At 38.1% G+C, this 18,643-nt stretch overlaps 1 protein-coding gene and 1 long non-coding RNA gene across 2 annotated transcripts; one reads left to right on the top strand and one right to left on the bottom strand.

Annotated features, from left to right (window-relative positions):
- Positions 1-3,223: 3,223 nt before the first annotated feature.
- Positions 3,224-13,227, bottom strand: LOC110442534 (exosome complex component RRP4-like). The gene is made up of 8 exons (XM_021486191.1): positions 13,040-13,227; positions 9,558-9,659; positions 8,450-8,585; positions 7,611-7,676; positions 6,827-6,895; positions 5,403-5,579; positions 5,076-5,204; positions 3,224-4,345 (listed from the first exon to the last, which is right to left on the bottom strand). The coding sequence occupies exons 1-8, from the start codon at positions 13,207-13,209 to the stop codon at positions 4,265-4,267; spliced, it is 930 nt and encodes a 309-aa protein (XP_021341866.1). The 5' UTR covers positions 13,210-13,227; the 3' UTR covers positions 3,224-4,264.
- Positions 13,228-13,234: 7 nt separating this feature from the next.
- On the top strand, positions 13,235-17,360 carry LOC110442545. Its single transcript, XR_002462028.1, has 4 exons — positions 13,235-13,317; positions 13,983-14,046; positions 15,061-15,273; positions 16,125-17,360. It is a non-coding gene; the product is annotated as an uncharacterized LOC110442545 (long non-coding RNA).
- The last annotated feature ends 1,283 nt before the right edge of the window (positions 17,361-18,643 follow it).

Genomic DNA, 18,643 nt, shown 5'->3' with positions numbered 1-18,643 from the left:
CAGTCCTCCCACCTGTATTCAGCAGTCATCCCACCTGTATTCTCAGTCATCCCACCTGTATTCAGTACAGTCCTCCCACCTGTATTCAACAGTCCTCCCACCTGTATTCAGCAGTCATCCCACCTGTATTCTCAGTCATCCCACCTGTATTCAGTACAGTCCTCCCACCTGTATTCAACAGTCCTCCCACCTGTATTCAGCAGTCATCCCACCTGTATTCTCAGTCATCCCACCTGTATTCAGTACAGTCCTCCCACCTGTATTCAACAGTCCTCCCACCTGTATTCAGCATGTTCCTCCCACCGTCCTCTCTTCTGTATTCTCATAGTCATCCCACCTGTATTCAGCACAGTCATCCCACCTGTATTCAGTAGTCCTCCCACCTGTATTCAGTACAGTCCTCCCACCTGTATTCAACAGTCCTCCCACCTGTATTCAGCATGTTCCTCCCACCGTCCTCTCTTCTGTATTCTCATAGTCATCCCACCTGTATTCAGCACAGTCCTCCCACCTGTATTCAGTACAGTCCTCCCACCTGTATTCAGCACAGTCCTCCCACCTGTATTCAGTACAGTCCTCCAACCTGTATTCAGCATAGTCCTCCCACCGTCCTCTCTTCTGTATTCTCATTGTCATCCCACCTGTAATCAGCATAGTCCTCCCACCTGTATTCAGCACAGTCCTCCCACCTGTATTCAGCAGTCATCCCAACTGTATTCAGCAGAGTCCTCCCACCTGTATTCGGCATAGTCATCCCACCTGTATTCTCAGTCATCCCACCTGTATTCTCATAGTCCTCCCACCTGTATTCAGCACAGTCATCCCACCTGTATTCTCATAGTCATCCCACCTGTATTCAGCACAGTCCTCCCACCTGTATTCAGCAGTCATCTCAACTGTATTCAGCATAGTCCTCCCACCTGTATTCGGCACAGTCCTCCAACCTGTATTCAGCACAGTCCTCCCACCTGTATTCAGCATAGTCCTCCCACCTGTATTCAGCATAGTCATCCCACCTGTATTCTCAGTCATCCCACCTGTATTCTCATAGTCATCCCACCTGTATTCAGCACAGTCATTCCACCTGTATTCAGCAGTCATCCCACCTGTATTCTCATAGTCATCCCACCTGTATTCAGCATAGTCCTCCCACCTGTATTCGGCACAGTCCTCCAACCTGTATTCAGAACAGTCCTCCCACCTGTATTCAGCATAGTCCTCCCCCCTGTATTCAGCATAGTCATCCCACCTGTATTCAGCATAGTCATCCCACCTTTATTCAGCATAGTCATCCCACCTGTATTCAGCAGTCCTCCCACCTGTATTCAGCACAATCCTCCCACCTGTATTCAGCAGTCATCCCACCTGTATTCAGAACAGTCCTCCCACCTGTATTCAGCATAGTCCTCCCACCAGTATTCAGCATAGTCATCCCACCTGTATTCTCAGTCATCCCACCTGTATTCAGCAGTCCTCCTATTCAGCAGTCATCCCACCTGTATTCTCATAGTCATCCCACCTGTATTCAGCATAGTCCTCCCACCTGTATTCAGCATAGTCATCCCCCCTGTATTCTCAGTCATCCCACCTGTATTCTCATAGTCATCCCGCCTGTATTCAGCACAGTCCTCCCACCTGTATTCTCAGTCATCCCACCTGTATTCTCATAGTCATCCAACCTGTATTCAGCACAGTCCTCCCACCTGTATTCAGCACAATCCTCCCACCTGTATTCAGCAGTCATCCCACCTGTATTCTCAGTCATCCCACCTGTATTCAGTACAGTCCTCCCACCTGTATTCAACAGTCCTCCCACCTGTATTCAGCAGTCATCCCACCTGTATTCAGCAGGCATCCCACCTGTATTCAGCACAGTCCTCCCACCTGCATTCAGCATAGTCATCCCACCTGTATTCAGCACAGTCCTCCCACCTGTATTCTCAGTCATCCCACCTGTATTCTCATATTCATCCCACCTGTATTCAGCACAGTCATTCCACCTGTATTCAGCACAGTCCTCCCACCTGTATTCTCAGTCATCCCCCCTGTATTCAGCAGTCCTCCCACCTGTATTCTCAGTCATCCCCCCTGTATTCAGCAGTCCTCCCACCTGTATTCTCAGTCATCCCACCTGTATTCAGTACAGTCCTCCCACCTGTATTCAGCACAGTCATCCCACCTGTATTCCGGACAGTCATCCCACCTGTATTCAGCACAGTCATCCGACCTGTATTCAGCACAGTCATCCCGCCTGTATTCAGCACAGTCATCCCACCTGTATTCAGCACAGTCATCCCCCTGTATTCAGCACAGTCCTCCCACCTGTATTCAGCACAGTCATCCCACCTCAAACTTTCAGTGTACACCCCTCAAACTTTCAGTGTACAGTCCTCTAACTGTATTCCGTACAGCCCTCAAACTGAGTCCAGTACAGTAATGCATTTAATATTCACTCTTGGGGCAAACTTGTATTTAAGGGCTTAGTTCCACATTAACCATACTGCTTTTTAATAAAGGTGGTAAAATATACAAATGTGTTTTTAGGTCACCAGAGACAAAGCTTTGAATTGTATGACCCTTGAGTCTCATGTTTACCCCTGGAGAGGGGGTAAACTTTACTATATATTGGGTAATCACATTTTGGACCAACATTTGTTTAATTTCAATTGGAAGTAATTCAATTTGGGTTAGCATTATCAGTATTGGATAGCAGTTTGATGGTATGCACATATCAGCCCTGAATGACCCCCAGGGGCTGATGGGTGGGGCCAAAAAGGGTCGAATTGACTGATATTTCAAAATTCTTCTCAAGACCCAGATATGGTAGAATCAAATACTCTTCATAGATGGAAGGGTTTTAAGGTGCTCTATCAAAATTGTGAATTTTATGACCCTATGGTCTCACGTTCACCCCTGGGGAAGGGAGGGGGTCAAAATTTATTGTGGCAAATGATACTATGTATATTACATGTTGATAACTTGATTGGAATTATAACCCTGAGTTGACAGTTTGACACTTTGAACATTTTGAGCCAGCTCTACCCCCAAGGGCGCTCAAAGGAGTCAGTGTGCTAAAATTTCTTCATTTTCCTTGTTTAGAATCAGAGGTGCTAAATTCAAATACTTTTTAGTCTTAAATTTGTATGCTAGATATTAAATAAGGCTGTTTTATTGTTTTTTGTCACTTTGAATAATACTTCTGTTCATGTTTTAAAAACAAAAATCAACTCTCTGTATCAGAACTTGGGTGACCTTTGAGGCCCATGGGCCTCTTGTTTATTATGGTATTTCTTCTATATGTAATTTTATATACATGTAATGTGTAGTTGAATTACTGACGTACACTGTCAGCTTGACACGGTAAATGCAAGTCAAAATAGAAATGTCAAATAAAAGCACAACAGTAATGTAAATGGATAAATAGGTCCTCAATGATTAGAAAGTAAATTCATCTTGGTAATTTCAAGATTACTGACATTCCTCCTAAGAGAAAACGATAAATCATTCCAATTTCCTTCTACATGGCCAAGTTGATAGAGAAGAGTTGCAAATTTGGATTCTCGGACATCAGTTAATGTGAAGTACACAGATTCTGACATGGATTCAGATTCTCAGACATAAGTTACCGGTTTGTGAAACACGGTCAGATTCTCACATATAAGTAACCAATATGTGAATCCCAGTCAGATTATTGCACATCAGTTTATGTGAAGCAAATTCAGGTCCCCACACATCAATTTTGTGGAGAGCATAACATATTCTTGCACACCAGTCATGTGAAGAACATTCATGGTAGATTTTCATACACAAGCTATGTGAAGTACACTTCACATTCAGGTTCTTGTTTACCAGTTATGTGAAGCACATTCAGATTCTTGTTTACCTGTTATGTGAAGCACATTCAGATTCTTGTTTACCTCTTATGTGAAGCACATTCAGATTTTTGTTTACCAGTTATGTGAAGCACATTCAGATTCTTGCTCATCAGTTAATGTGAAACAATTTGAGTTTCTCATCCAAATTTTTTGGAACACATACAGATTCTTGCAGTAACTGTGGAAACAAAGTGGTTTACAGTATATATGACCTCCTGCTATCCTATGACACTTGTTGGAACTGATCATATGGGTTGCCAATATTTTGTACCCTATTAAGGCTCACAACAATACAACCAAACCACATAAGTTAAGGTCCTTATGCAGCCAACAATAGATACTGCACAGGTGTGTTTACATGGCGGCGGTTGGTGATTGTATGACTGGGGTCATGTGCCCTCCCTCTCTAGTCGCTGCTGGGCCACCTCTATGATATCTGCCATTACTTCCGGCTTCACAGTCTCTTTCACCTGAAACACGGACATCATGACTAAACACTCGAGACAAATATGATTATTGGAGAAATCCTAAAGACGGAAACTAATCGGGGAAAGTTTTGGCCTACGACGGTAAAATCCATTTTCACAAAATATTAAATTCGCTTTCCGCATTTAATTCCTATGTACATTAAGTTGTTTACAAATTTTCACTATAATGATATATTTGCCATTATTACGGAGGACAAAAAAGGCAAACAATTCCCAGGTATACAGTATAGAATATTTAACAGAGGGACATACACAGATTCATGAAGCACTTAGGATTGTTTAAATCAGTCTATCACAAGGTCAATGTGTGTGAAGATGACTTTTATGCTTGGATAGTGCCCAACACAGGGCTTTTCAACTTCAGGACAGTCACGGATCAGAGGGAAATATGTGTAAAAAAAGAGGAAATTTTCATGCAAGGGAAATTGTCATTTTGAGCATGTTACTCATGTTTCTGCATAATTTTCTTGTCAATTTTCCCAAACACCTAAAGTTTACTGTTTCAGAGGTTATGGAAAGCAGAATAATTTCAAAGGTGTTCAAAGTAAAATCTAAAAAAATTAACATCCAATGTTAACATTATAAGCTACATATTCCAAAAAGGACTACCAAGCACTGTAGCTGCTCATACTGACTCAGGAGTACTAGAGGAAGATTTTTGTCAGTATTTTTTATCTAGCATGTTTCAATTTTCATGTTGATAGTAACTTACCGAGTATCGGAGAGAGGCCTCGAATGTGTAGAGGACACTAGTATCGTACAACATCATCTTGTGTTCCGCCAACGCCAGTACACAGTTCCGTAGCCTGGCTATTACTTCTCTATCAGACTTCTGAATCGGCTGCAGGAAAATATATACCGATAAATATATGTATATAGTGAAAACAGGGGGGATAACTCATGATTACAACTGAAGAACATTTTATTTGTTGACTGATATTAGAAATCAAAGAATATTTTCCTTTAGATTTTGACAAAGTAATAGTCAAATATATATACTTTGCCAACACAATTTCTAGGTATAAGTATTCCTGCTCACTTCAAGGTTCTGTTCGTATCCGCCTGTCTGCTCTACTTCCTCGTTGATGGTAGGACAGATCCAAACGTACCCGTTGTTACCCAGAATTATACTGGCTCCACACGGCAGATTGTGGAAGTGGGTCTTTCGTCGCTTGATCAGTGACGGCGATATTGAAACCAACTGACCTTGTGATAACTGAATGAAAGGATAGCACTATTACCTTGAGTTAATAAAGCTGTAAACCAAATACCTATTTTGTGACATACTTCAGACACTGATTCTGCAAAGTGAACAAAAACAAGTATTTATAGGTTTTAAAAATGTGTTGATTTAAATATTCATGATGTATTTCATATTCACAATTGATCTCTCCTCATAAATTAACTTGGTACAGTCTTATATAAATCCCCTGCAGTCACTACCTGTGTATAAGGGATGTCACAATACGCCTGGAGTGTATCACGATATATTGTAATACATCAAGTATGGACAGTGTATTATGGTACATATCCGGATATATTGTCATAGGAAAAAAAGTGTTCAGCTTAAAAAGAAATTGTTGTCAGAATGTTATCAAACTGAATCATGAGTACATCAAATGGATCACACAAATAGATGATTTACGCTGAACCAGAGAATATGAAATTTAAACTGATTCCCACCACTTATATAGCATGTGTATGGACATTGGTATATCTGTTAGAATATGTAGTAATCTGCAAAGTTAAAACACCTAGCATGAACATAAGAAAAAGCTTTTGAAAATATTGCATTATAGCAATCTGTCATTTCTGTATTCCGTTAAGATACATACGATACAATAAGCCTGTGTATTGCGATATACCAGTTTTCCAAAATATTGTGACAGACATACTGCCTATAGCTACCGTATAGCGGGTTATTTATGCTGGCTGAAATTTTCGCTATTTCGACCCAGAATGAGAAACTTACAGAGACAATAATTTTGCGATCTAGACAATATGTGAAGGAACACAATTTTCGTGATGTTTTAGCACCAAGACGGGATACTCAGTGTATAAAGTGTCAACTAATCAAATTAATAGGCTTATATTATTACATAACGAGTAACAACACGTAAGTGTATTCTGTTAAAGAAATCTTCAACAAAACCATCAGATGTCCGATACAATCTTTTTCCAAACATCTTGTATTACTCTTGATGTAGATATAAATTGTTACATCACATTATGACATACTTGTTATTTCCTGAAGACATTACCGTTATGATGTTTATTATCGTGGCTCATTTTTACGCTTGTAGTATAATTATAAACATCATATCCAGCTTTATGGTGCAGCTTTATATACCCCCCACCCCACCCCCCAAATCAATCATTCACCTATCACTGACTGTCGGTCCACACCTCTCAATGCACACAGACCAAATGTCAATGTGTTCAGCCAAGCCCTTCATGCCTTACCTTTCCATACTTGAGACTCCTTGTGTGAAGAGACAATGCCCCATCAGAGAACAGTGACTGCACCTCTGCCTGATATCTTGTTAAGGTCAACACAAACCATACAAATCTGCTAACACATCACTATGATGATCCTTACTGTAGAATATTCTACAAGGAAATTCCACTAGACAAAGAGGATGAAACACATTAACATGTAATTAAAACACAGCATATATAATGAGAATGGGCAACTTGTTCACAAAAGTAACATTCACATTATTAAAAATAGAAATAATTGAATATAAACAAGTATTGCAAGGCAATCCATAGTCCCCCACCAGTAATGATTTCTATATTTAACAAACAGTACACTTATGTCAGGATGTACCTACTGTTAGGAAAGTATCCCGATACATACAAAATGTACTCCTTGCACTCAGCCATCCCAAGATGTCCTTGTACACCAAATCTGGTTACTCCAAGGGAAATAGTACAGAAGATATGTTCCAGACAAACTTCTCGGACGGAAGGACGGAAAAACAGACAGACTGACTGTAAACCTATAGTCCCCCCCCTCCCCAGAAACCGGTGGGGGACTAACAATCTGAATGTTATCTTTACCAAGGTTCATATGAAAACGATACACAAACCTGTTAATGTAGGGCCAAGCCTTTGGATGCATTGTGGGGAACAGCTGAGTTCTTGATTTGATTTCCAAGAAGGACTTGCAGTAACATTTCTACATATTTCAAATTTTACTGAAATGAACCCTCTTTTTCTAAGAAATGACACAAAGAAAGGATACACTGATTAAATCTCCTTCTTTGAGGTAATGTCTCATCATCTTTTCGTCTTCTTCTGATCGCCTTCTCTGAAAGTGATGACGAAGTCTACATGATACAAATATTTGGCCTTATGCTGTAAATGTAACATTCACCTGATATACAACTGTATATTATTCTAACTAAAACGGTTTCAGCTTTTCATGAGAAGTTCAAAATGATTACTATGTGCCAAATAGTGACCGTATTTGACTTTGAAATAACCCCCCCCCCCCCAAAATTAACAACAATGAGAAAGTATTTAAGAGAATAATTCTCACCAAGTTTGGTAAAACAACCATTCTTCGATTACCTACCAATTCACTCCCAGGAAGATTAACAGAGTTTACCAAGATTACCTACCAATTCACTCCCGGGAAGATTAACAGAGCTTACCATGATTACCTACCAATTCACCCCCGGGAAGATTAACAGAGCTTACCATGATTACCTATCAATTCATCCCCGGGAAGATTAACAGAGTTTACCATGATTACCTACCAATTTATCCCCGGGAAGATTAACAGAGCTTACCATGATTACCTACCAATTCATCCCCGGGAAGATTAACAGAGTTTATCATGATTACCTACCAATTCACTCCCGGGAAGATTAACAGAGCTTACCATGATTCCCTACCAATTCACTCCCGGGAAGATTAACAGAGATTACCATGATTACCTACCAATTCATCCCCGGGTAGATTAACAGAGTTTACCATGATTATCTACCAATTCATCCCCGGGAAGATTAACAAAGTTTACCATGATTACCTACCAATTCATCCCCGGGAAGATTAACAGAGTTTACCATGATTACCTACCAATTCACCCCCTGGAAGATTAACAGAGGACAACATCAGGACAGAGTCCAATTTGGCATGAGTGTCCACCTTCCAACGACGAGTCCCGACTTCCAGAATCCGACCAATTACCACATCTCCAATTTCACCATTGTACCTGCATGGTAGAGGAACACAGTATTGTAATGGCTTTCAAAGCATTACTATTGATGACCAATATGATTTAACATTATTATCTGTCAAGAGGTTCAAATGACATGGATCCACCAAGTGCAATCCATATCCTACCTGCTTTTTAAGATGTGTAAAAGTTAAAATGTAATTGTGATAGCATATTACATAATTTTAAGGATGTGGTGTAGACAGGTCTGAAAAAGAATAAATTCCTTGTTTTTCAGACTTTTTTTCTTCCTCTTTTTCTAAACATTTACATCAGGTTGGTAAGTATGGACTGTATAGAGGTTCATATAGCATAACCAGTGAAGTGTTTATGTGTGCTTTCAATGTCTATTGTGATATTATGTAACCTTCATCTATTTTGGTGCTGTGTTGTAAATGATGAATTATATCATAGATGTAACACAAAATCGAAAAGAAATTAAAGTCCATTTTGATTAATTGAACACTCAGTTTGATGCAGTGCTAATATAATTCTTGAATGGCGGCTTTGTTAAAGTATATGCTTTGCAACGCACAGGTCCTGAGTTCGACCCCCTACATTTTTCTTTTTTTTTTTTTCATTTTTTTTCAAACATTCAAACTTTGGACAAATTTAATTCTGAAAAATGCATGGCCATGTGTGATTTGTAAGGAATGCATGTATTATTTTTGAAAGAACGTTTACGAATATTTCCTAATAGTGACAAAGGTAATACATTGTAATAACGCTTAACCTGCTAGTACCCTCTTAATAGCAATTTTACATTTTCCTCAAAGGTCAAGACTCAAGCATATAGAACATCAAATTACTATTGAGAGTAACTCTCTAACATATCCTGAACAGATCATACTGTCAGGATTCAAACTTTGTTCAAAATTTTGTATTGGCTTCATATTCAAAACTGATCCTTTTGAGTGAATCTATGCTACACTATATATATACCTCATACAAACATGTGACTGACAGTACCTTGTTTTTAAAGGTTTGACACAAATGAGTTTATTGACTCTCTCCACTACTCCCGCCACTGAAGCGTACAGTTTCTCATCTTCCATGTAAGTTCCATGTCCACTGAAACATCAACAACATAATGGTAAGCAGTGTAAGGCTGTGGCTGGGTGGGTAAAAAACATCTCGTCAGACTTCAATACCTATTTGAGTCTGAGACCAAATAACTCAACATGGACTTTCTACAAACTGAACTTAAAACTTGATCAGCTGCAAATATATATAACCACAGGCTGCAGTTTAATGGAAAGTTATTAACATATGGATAACAGCTTCTCTAAAGGATAACAATTGTGTTGAGGCTTAATTGTTATAAGTACACTACTGTACTATACATGTACAGTATGTAATATTCTTAGATTCACCATACATGTAGATCAAATTAGTATCCCTTCGGCATTCCCTACAGATTAAGAAAATTACTCTGCATTCCAGCATTCCCTACAGATCAAGTAAATCTGTTCTAGCATCTCTTACAAATCGAGTAAATTACCCAGCAATTCCTACAGATCAAGTAAATCCTACCTTCCAGCATTCCCTACAGATCAAGTAAATTACACCACATTTGCTGAAGAGTAAGTAATTTATATATTACCTTTCCAGCATTCCTTATCAAATACGTTGGATCGATCAAGGCATCAACTATTAAAATTTACATAAGACTTTTGAGCAAAATTGAATTTCATAAACTGGCCTTGATATTATTATCCGACCCGAGCCAGTGGAACAGACATCCCATCTGTCTTCCCGTAGGATACTACATGGTCACGAGTTGGAGCATGTGACAGAGGCTAAATATCTTGGGGTCACCATATTACTTCTGATCTAAAGTGGAGTACCGGTACTCATATCGATAACATCACAAAAAAGGCCAATTCCACTCTGGGCTTCCTGAGGCGCAATCTCAAAATTTCATCCTCTAACATCAAACAAAAGGCCTATAAGTCCCTGGTCCGCCCTCAGTTTGAATACGCTAGCCCAGTATGGGACCCTTACTTAAAAAAAGATATCGACAAGCTAGAGATGGTACAGCGCACTGCCGGTTTCGTTGCCAACCGCTATCGTAACACCTCCAGCGTTGGCAACAGGTTAGAACACCTAAAATGGCGTAGTCTTGCAGATCGCAGGAAAGACGCGTGGCTGACCATGCTCTATAAAATCCATCATAATAAAGTTGCCATTACTACTAAATATCCCACCCCTATAACCAGACAAACAAGGCATAGTCATCAAACCTCATTTCAAACTATCTCATGCAGGACGTCTGTAAGGAAGGAAACATTCTTTCCTCTGACTATCAAAGATTGGAACAAACTCTCTTCTCAAATTATTTCTTCTGATTCAATACTGTCCTTCAAATCATCTATCTCTGCTCATCAATGTTAAGTTCTGTTCCTTTCCTTTCATATTGCTACACCTACATCTACATAGTAATGACCACCTTCATCTATTTGAAGATCATGTCATGTGATAGTGGTTGCTCTAGGCCAAGAGAAGAAAAGATAAAAGATAGTGAAAGGGAATATTTATAAAGTATTGGAGTTAGAATTGTTTTTTGTTTAGGGACATTTGTTGGTGACTAATCTGGCTGCTCTATGCTGCACCATTTCTATTTTGTTTATGTCTGTTTTAGTATAAGGGTCCCAAACTGAGCAGGCATATTCTAGGGATGGTCTGACAAGTGTTTTATATGCCTGCTCCTTGACAGATGTAGAGTTTATCTTTAGATTTCGTCTGAGAAAGCCTAAGGTGGAGTTGGCTTTCCCACAGATGTTGTTTATGTGACATTCCCACTTCAGATTTGACTGTATAGTGACACCTAAATATTTTGCTTTGTCTACATGTTTTAGTTCCTTTCCGTGCAGCATGTATTTGTGATGTTGTGGTTGTTTGTTGTTGGTGATGGAAAGGACGTTACATTTGTCAGGATGGAAGGACATTTCCCATGCTATCTCCCATAGAGCTAGTTTGTCTAAATCTTGTTGCAATAGCTGGGCATCAGATGGTGATTTGATAGTGCGATAGACAATGGTGTCATCTGCAAATAGACGTACAGTGGAATGGAGGCCAACAGGAATGACGTTTATATAGAATAGAAAGAGGGATGGACCAATAACCGAGCCTTGAGGGACACCTGACTTGACATCGACAATGCTAGATTTTCCCTCTTCAACGATGACAGCCTGCTTCCTATTATCCAGGAAGTTTTCTATCCAGGTGTTAACCTTCTCATTTACACCATAATGACGAAGCTTATGACAAAGAATCGAAGCGAATGACAAACCTTGTAAAAAGCTTTGGAAAAATCCATAATTAAGATGTCGGTTTGTTTCCCCTTGTCAATGTTGGCGCTGACATCATCAACAAATTCAATGAGCTGACTCTCACATGATACTGACCTTCGAAACCGTGTTGGAGTGGGTAAAGGATGTTATGTTTGTCAGCGTGGTTTATGATGTTACTGACAACTATGTGTTCTAGAAGTTTGCTACAAATACATGTGAGAGAGATTGGCCTGTAATTTTCTGGATTTAATTTAGAGCCCTTTTTATAGACAGGAGAGACATGCACTAACTTCCAATCAGAGGGAACTGTGCCAGAATGAAGAGATTCGTTAAAGATGATAGAGAGGACAGGGGCAATTTCAGAAGAAAGTTCTTTCAAGATCTTGGGCTTCAACTCGTCAGGTCTAGCTGCTTTACTAGGGTTTAAATTTTGCAGTAGTTTTTGTACGCCATTCGGAGTGATATCAAATTCTGGCATGATGGAGTACTGGGTGGAAGATGGGATATTACATTTTTTAAAGAATTCATCAGAGGATAATTTACCACCTGGGATAAAAATAGACTGGAATTGAGTGTTAAGGGTCTCAGCCTTACCTACAGGGTCAGTTTCAAGTTTACCATGTGATTTTAGAGATGATTTACCGTTATAGTCGGTCTTCCTATGCTTCATATATGACCAGAATCTTTTGGAGGCACTAAAATTACTGTCATTACTGTCATTACACCTAGATGTGACATGATCTTCACCATGCTGAAGTAGGTCATCAAATGGTAGAAGTGTTGATGCATTTGTAACAGGAGAGGAAAATTGCACTGCCATACCAGGGTTCGAACCCCGGACCCTTCGAACTATACACAGATGCTCTACTAATTGAGAGTTCTATGATCAGGTCACCGACGATCGAACCAACATGCCCCGCTACACATTAATGCGTCATCTGGGATGAAAGTGTTCCCGCAGTAACCAACTGCAACATCTCAATACACACAAGCATACAATTGACGTGCCTCAAAAGTAGCACATCAGAAAACAGAAAAAAAAGTCTTTTAATACGTTGTTAATGTCGGTCCTGAACTCCAGCAGGAACTTTGCGTTGTGATATTATGGACCCAAACGACATCAGATTATAAGATATTCTTTTATCACAGCAAACTTACCGCATGAAACCGGTGTCTGCAGTTATCACATCTCCTGGTGTTACTAGATTACTGATTTCGGCAGAAACATTAGGTTTCGTTGATGAGCGAGCACCTGCTATCCTCACGTCGACCATGCTTCTCCAAATCCGTGTTAATAATATGCCTAAGTTGAGATGTGTGATAATCATATAAGAACCAAACGCATTTGTGATCCAGTGAATTTTTAGTTACATTCATTTTACCACCACGGATCAACATATGAAATGGATAAAAAACCGGAGATCAGCAAAGAGGCAGTGAGTATATCGTTTAACTTAATCGTATCAATTAACCACTGAGTATATGTAATGCTGTAACTCATATCATATCGAGGATATATAAAGTTGTTCGAAACGAGACCAAGGTATTTAGAGGTCGAGTTTTACTGAATCTACTAAAACCCTGAACAGAGCCGAACTGACATGCGCCGATGTGGATCGAAGGAACCTGATAATTTTGTATATTAATTAAGGTGTTCAGAGTAATGTGTGAAATGATTATATGAACATTTCATTTTGCAAAATTAAAAGTAACAATTACTCATGTTCATGTGTTTCAACCGGGATACGCGAATGCGACCCTCATTTTGAGGAAAAATATAGTAAGAGTAGTCTCCCTTGTACCAATGGTTTGAAAAGTTCTATAACATTGCCAACTTCAGACATATATTGCACTTACAATAAAATCATGTAACAAAAAAAATGTATTGCTGTTTTCTCATATTCATAGAGCTCTTCAACTATCATTTATATTAATATTTTCTTTGATATTATTTTTTTTTATCATAAGATGGCAATAGTTTCATTTCGAATGATTATTTAATATATAACAATCTGTATCAATCTGATTAGATTTATATGTTTTAATTGATAATCCAAAAAAGGCTACAGTCTAAATTCTGGTCACATGCTATTTATTGCAGGCTGACGCCTTTATTGCCTGTGGAAAGACTGGAAATATCAACACCATGGTATTGTTTGCTGCAAGTAAGTAATTTTCTAATTACCGTAGTGAGCTGCTACATGTGATTTACATAATACTTACATTTCTGTAAGGTGTACATACTTCAGGACTTACACTTCATTGTTATCATTGTAACAGGAAAAGACTTAGTGTGCTTCCACCTGGGATCAGACCCTTCCTTATTACCCCAATGTAACAGCTCTGCTTCTGATATATTTTACAATTCAAGAAATATGATTGTAAGCAGATTTTTCATACCAAAAGAATAAAAATAGGTTTTATTTCAAGTATATCATAAAAGTAATACAATTGTACTAGTCTTCTGTTTCTTATTCAGCTTTGATATAACAAGCACTTGAGAAAATATTACGACATATCCTAAGTTCATAAATGGCATTTAGTTTGATGTCATTTTTTGTGAAGAAAAAGTTTGTATAACAGGACTCACAGTGTTCTGATAGATATGACCAGATAGATTTATTTAGGATGTTGTAAGCAATGTATTTGACAAGCTTGTTTGATGTGTTGATAAACCTATCTATAAAACAATATATACACCAGATTTGGTACAGTAGATGTTGCTTAATGGCACTTCTCATTTGGCAGAGAAAAAATATGATAGTAACTGAAATGTGACATTAAAAGGAAATATCTTTGTCTGACCTTTTCAGCTGTCAAAACCAGGAAGTGGCAAAATTTAAATGTCCGATTGAAATGGTTTTGTAACCGACACAAATTTCGCTTTTTAAACAGTGAAATAATTGCCTTATATTTGCTTATCTCTTTGAAATGTGTAGCTAAAAATCTTGCTGAATTTCAAATACATTTTTTTACCTCATTTTGATGTATCATTCAATGTCCAAATTCCTTTTTTTAGCAGTCAAACAGGAGCACTAGTACCAGGTTTTAAATTTCAGGGAAGATATCATACGAGAGCTGTAAACAAATAAATCTGGTGAATGCTGTACTCTTATAAATAAATATGCAAATGACCGATATATATTTTTAAATGCTCATTATATTTTTTTCTCTTCCAGCATTTGGTGTTGCATATCTAGCACAAGGGGCATATATGTACAAAACCAAGAAATTCCTCAAGAGCAAGAACCGAGCACTTCTGCCACTGGGAGCAGCTTTCCTCCCTTCCTATTTCTACTACTGGAGTGTCTTATATAATTGTAGAAAAGAAATGGGGAAGAATTATCCACAATGCTTTGAGACTAAAGGTCCAAGATAAACGGAATTCAATGGTACATAGATGTGATTTTAATAATTCAAATGTATTACATGTATTTCTTAAACTACATGTATCTACCATTGTATATGTGGTAAAACCTCTATATAATGCCCCTCGTTACAATTTCCACCTTGTTTACCACCAATATTTTTCAATTTCCCTTTTACTCATTTTCTGAAGAAAAAACTTATACTGTATAATTCCCTTAATTAACTGCCAAACCACCTTATATCACCAACATTTCTTTGGACAAATAGTGGCAGTATAACAAGGTTTTACTGTATACAAATGATCATGGTTTTCTGTCGGGATTAAAATCATATAGTGTATACTGAGGAGTTTTAGAGGTTTAAACCCAAGTTATGTTTTGAACATTTTCATTCTTTCAGCAGCCCCTGTCAGCCATGTTGAACCCCGGTGTGTTAGTTTGCACTTGTTTGAATCTCAGTGTAAGGGGCAAGATACATACATAGTATATGTTGAACCTGCAAACAGAGTATTGAAAATATTACATAACTACTGTTTATCTCAGGATAGCTCTTCTTAAAATTATTGCTGACGTAATTGAATTTTATGATGTGATAATGACTTCATTGGATGGGTTTCATATTTGTAAATAAATGTATGTTATATCTTAAGACCACAAATTTTGATGAACCTTGAGAAATTTAACTCATTCAGCCCTGAATTTCGTAATGGACTATTCCAACCTTTGAATTGGAAGAGTTCAAATGTGTCTTCAGGGGTGAATGAGTTAAAAAAAAGTAATTTTACGTTGTTGATTTTCTCATAACTTGAATAGACTTGTGTTTTTTCTTTTCAGTACATTTATGTGTTATTTCTTTTTGATTCTTTATATTTCAGATGATGATTAAGACTACCAGCACATAGGAAGACTGAGAACGAACTCTTAGTTAACTCATTCAACCTAAAGTCACATTTGAACCCACCAAATCAATGACTGTGCAAATCCAGTTTAGAAGTGTAGGGGTGAATGAGTTTATAACATTGGAAACAAAGAAGATCAAAATTAGTGGTCTGTGTACATGTATTACTGAGGTATGTCATAAGTGTCTAAATTGTCTGATGGTCACTCTGCCATTGTCAAGCCTAGATCACTAGACATGTGTACTGAGCAGCGCTGGACACAGCCGGTCGCCTGGTCGCCAAAGGCGGCCAAAACCTTGATTGGGCGACTAGAAATTGTCAAAAGATGGATGTTACTGGCCCAAAAATAAATCTTTGGGCGAGTACATTGGTTTGTTTACAAAATGCTTGGTAATAATTGAATTGAATGACAGCTACTCAGTTAGTTGGGGATGTCATTAAAAACATCTATTTATATTGTTTTATTGGCATTTTTTATTGCTCAATACTGAAAATAATCTTAGTGAAATATTTTGGCTACCAATATTCATTTTGGGCCTGTGGAATAATTTGTGTACTCGCCCAAAAAACATTTTCTAATCCCTGTAGCCATTGACTTCCATTTTGTCTACCTCGCACTCTAGAAAACTTGGATTGGTTCAATGACACTGCCAGACTACCCAATATAAGAGGATTTCATTGATACACTTGTGATCAGTAGATGAATATTCTGTTGCATCTTTTTATCTATATTTTATACTGTATTTGATGCAGTATGGAATTTGTGTACAAAAATATTGAAATATTTTCAGGGGTTTGTTTTCTAGTTACCGTACTGTTAAGCATTTTTTGGAAAAGTTTTAACCGATTCTAGTTTGGAATATTTAAAATATTTGATTTATTGTATTTTTATCAATTCTGAAATAAAAAGTGCTAAAACTGACCATAGGCTATGCCCTCTTTACAACTAATTAGTTTGGTATGCTTAAAGGTAGGTGACTGTTATAACGAAAATGGGACTGATACAGATGTGTTCACCATAATGCAGAAGACATGAACAAATGATAAAAATAATGATTTTTTTCCTGTAACGAAAATTGATAGACTGGGGAATGGAGTAAGGGTGTTCTAGAAGCTGCTGTCTGCGCACCATCTACTCTTTGTACAAAAGCGATCATGCTAACTTCAGACAAATCAAACTCCACATATTGTCACCATATGTTTTTAGTTTTTCAAAAGGCAATGAGATTACCTAATATAATATTATAGCCCTGTAAGTAAGCTAAATATATATCCGTTAAACTGTATTACAACAAAAACATGATACCAAAACTCAGAGGAATTCCATTTTGAACAATATAGCTGATGGAAGGGGTCCAAACAATAACTGCCAGCTTCATGTTTTTGACAACTCTGTAGATAATAAAATAAAAAGTGATTTGTGAATAATCTACTTTTGTAAAATTGCATTAATTGTAACAAGTGACTTTGTACTTTGTACTTTGTATGGTTCACCTTTATAAGGAATTCACATGGGTATACTGTATTATACAAAACTACTTGTAGTTTTGCGAAAATTGAGTCTGATGAGGTGACAATACGTGAGATTGGTTAGCTTGATTTGCCTGAATTTAGCATTAGTTAACCCACTCACCCCTAAAATCACATTTGAACCTTACCAAATTAAAACCTGGGCAAGTCCAGTTTAAATATGTAGGGAACGTCAAGTAATCATGATTTTAAATATCATGATCATGATTGCAGAATATATCTTGCTGTCCATTTGCATTACACGGAGTGGAGGTCGTCATTTTTTTTATTTTTTTTTAAGGTTAAATAATATAGATTTTCAGAAAAGATATTGATGTTTGTGGCCGCGAAAAAAGTGTTAGGGTCAGAGGAACTCGGGCTATGGATCGCGGTGCCTTTTTATGGGGGCGAAACAAAATGTCGCTTTTTCGGTACACTGTGATAGAAGTAGTATTCCTACACACTTAATTATGAAATATGTCTGGTTTTTCAATAATATGTCAAAGTTTGTCACTATTCGGGGACGAGCATGTATACATTACAGTACTCACCCTCATATATCCTGCTTTAAAATGTCACTCGGCAAAATTTAGGGGGTGGGGAGGTGTATGACGGATATATACGCCTCCCTCTAAATGCCCCGTGGTTACTGCCCTTTTGATGTACGATAAATTAAATCAAATACACTACTGATCCTGATAAATAAATCGAGAGTAAATGGCGCGTGACCACTGGAGATCGGACGTAATGACCAGTGGTCTCTCGGGAAGGCTAGTGGGGGAACTGACCAGCTGGGTAAATGGCAATCAGGTAGATCCAGAACCTCCCGACTCGTAACATAATTTATACGATATTTCAATCAAACTTCAGCCTATCAAATTGATGGGAAGACTTATCGGACGATAGGCGTTAGAAACCGCGTGCATCACCAAAACATTGTATGGAAGCTCGTCGGGAACAAATTGCTTCAAACGTTTAATTTCGAG

This window comes from Mizuhopecten yessoensis, unplaced genomic scaffold (assembly GCF_002113885.1).
Source record: "Mizuhopecten yessoensis strain PY_sf001 unplaced genomic scaffold, ASM211388v2 scaffold1883, whole genome shotgun sequence".
In the NCBI taxonomy this organism is placed as follows: domain Eukaryota; kingdom Metazoa; phylum Mollusca; class Bivalvia; order Pectinida; family Pectinidae; genus Mizuhopecten; species Mizuhopecten yessoensis.
This window is presented reverse-complemented; position numbering and strand designations above follow the sequence as displayed.

Coding starts and splice junctions, on each gene's coding strand:
- LOC110442534 (XM_021486191.1), bottom strand. CDS start 13,209: ATGATTATCACACATCTCAACTTAGGCATATTATTAACACGGATTTGG. Junction 8,586..9,557: donor GTCAAACCTTTAAAAACAAG/GTACTGTCAGTC, acceptor TCTACCATGCAG/GTACAATGGTGAAATTGGAG. Junction 7,677..8,449: donor ATCTTCCAGGGGGTGAATTG/GTAGGTAATCAT, acceptor CATCACTTTCAG/AGAAGGCGATCAGAAGAAGA.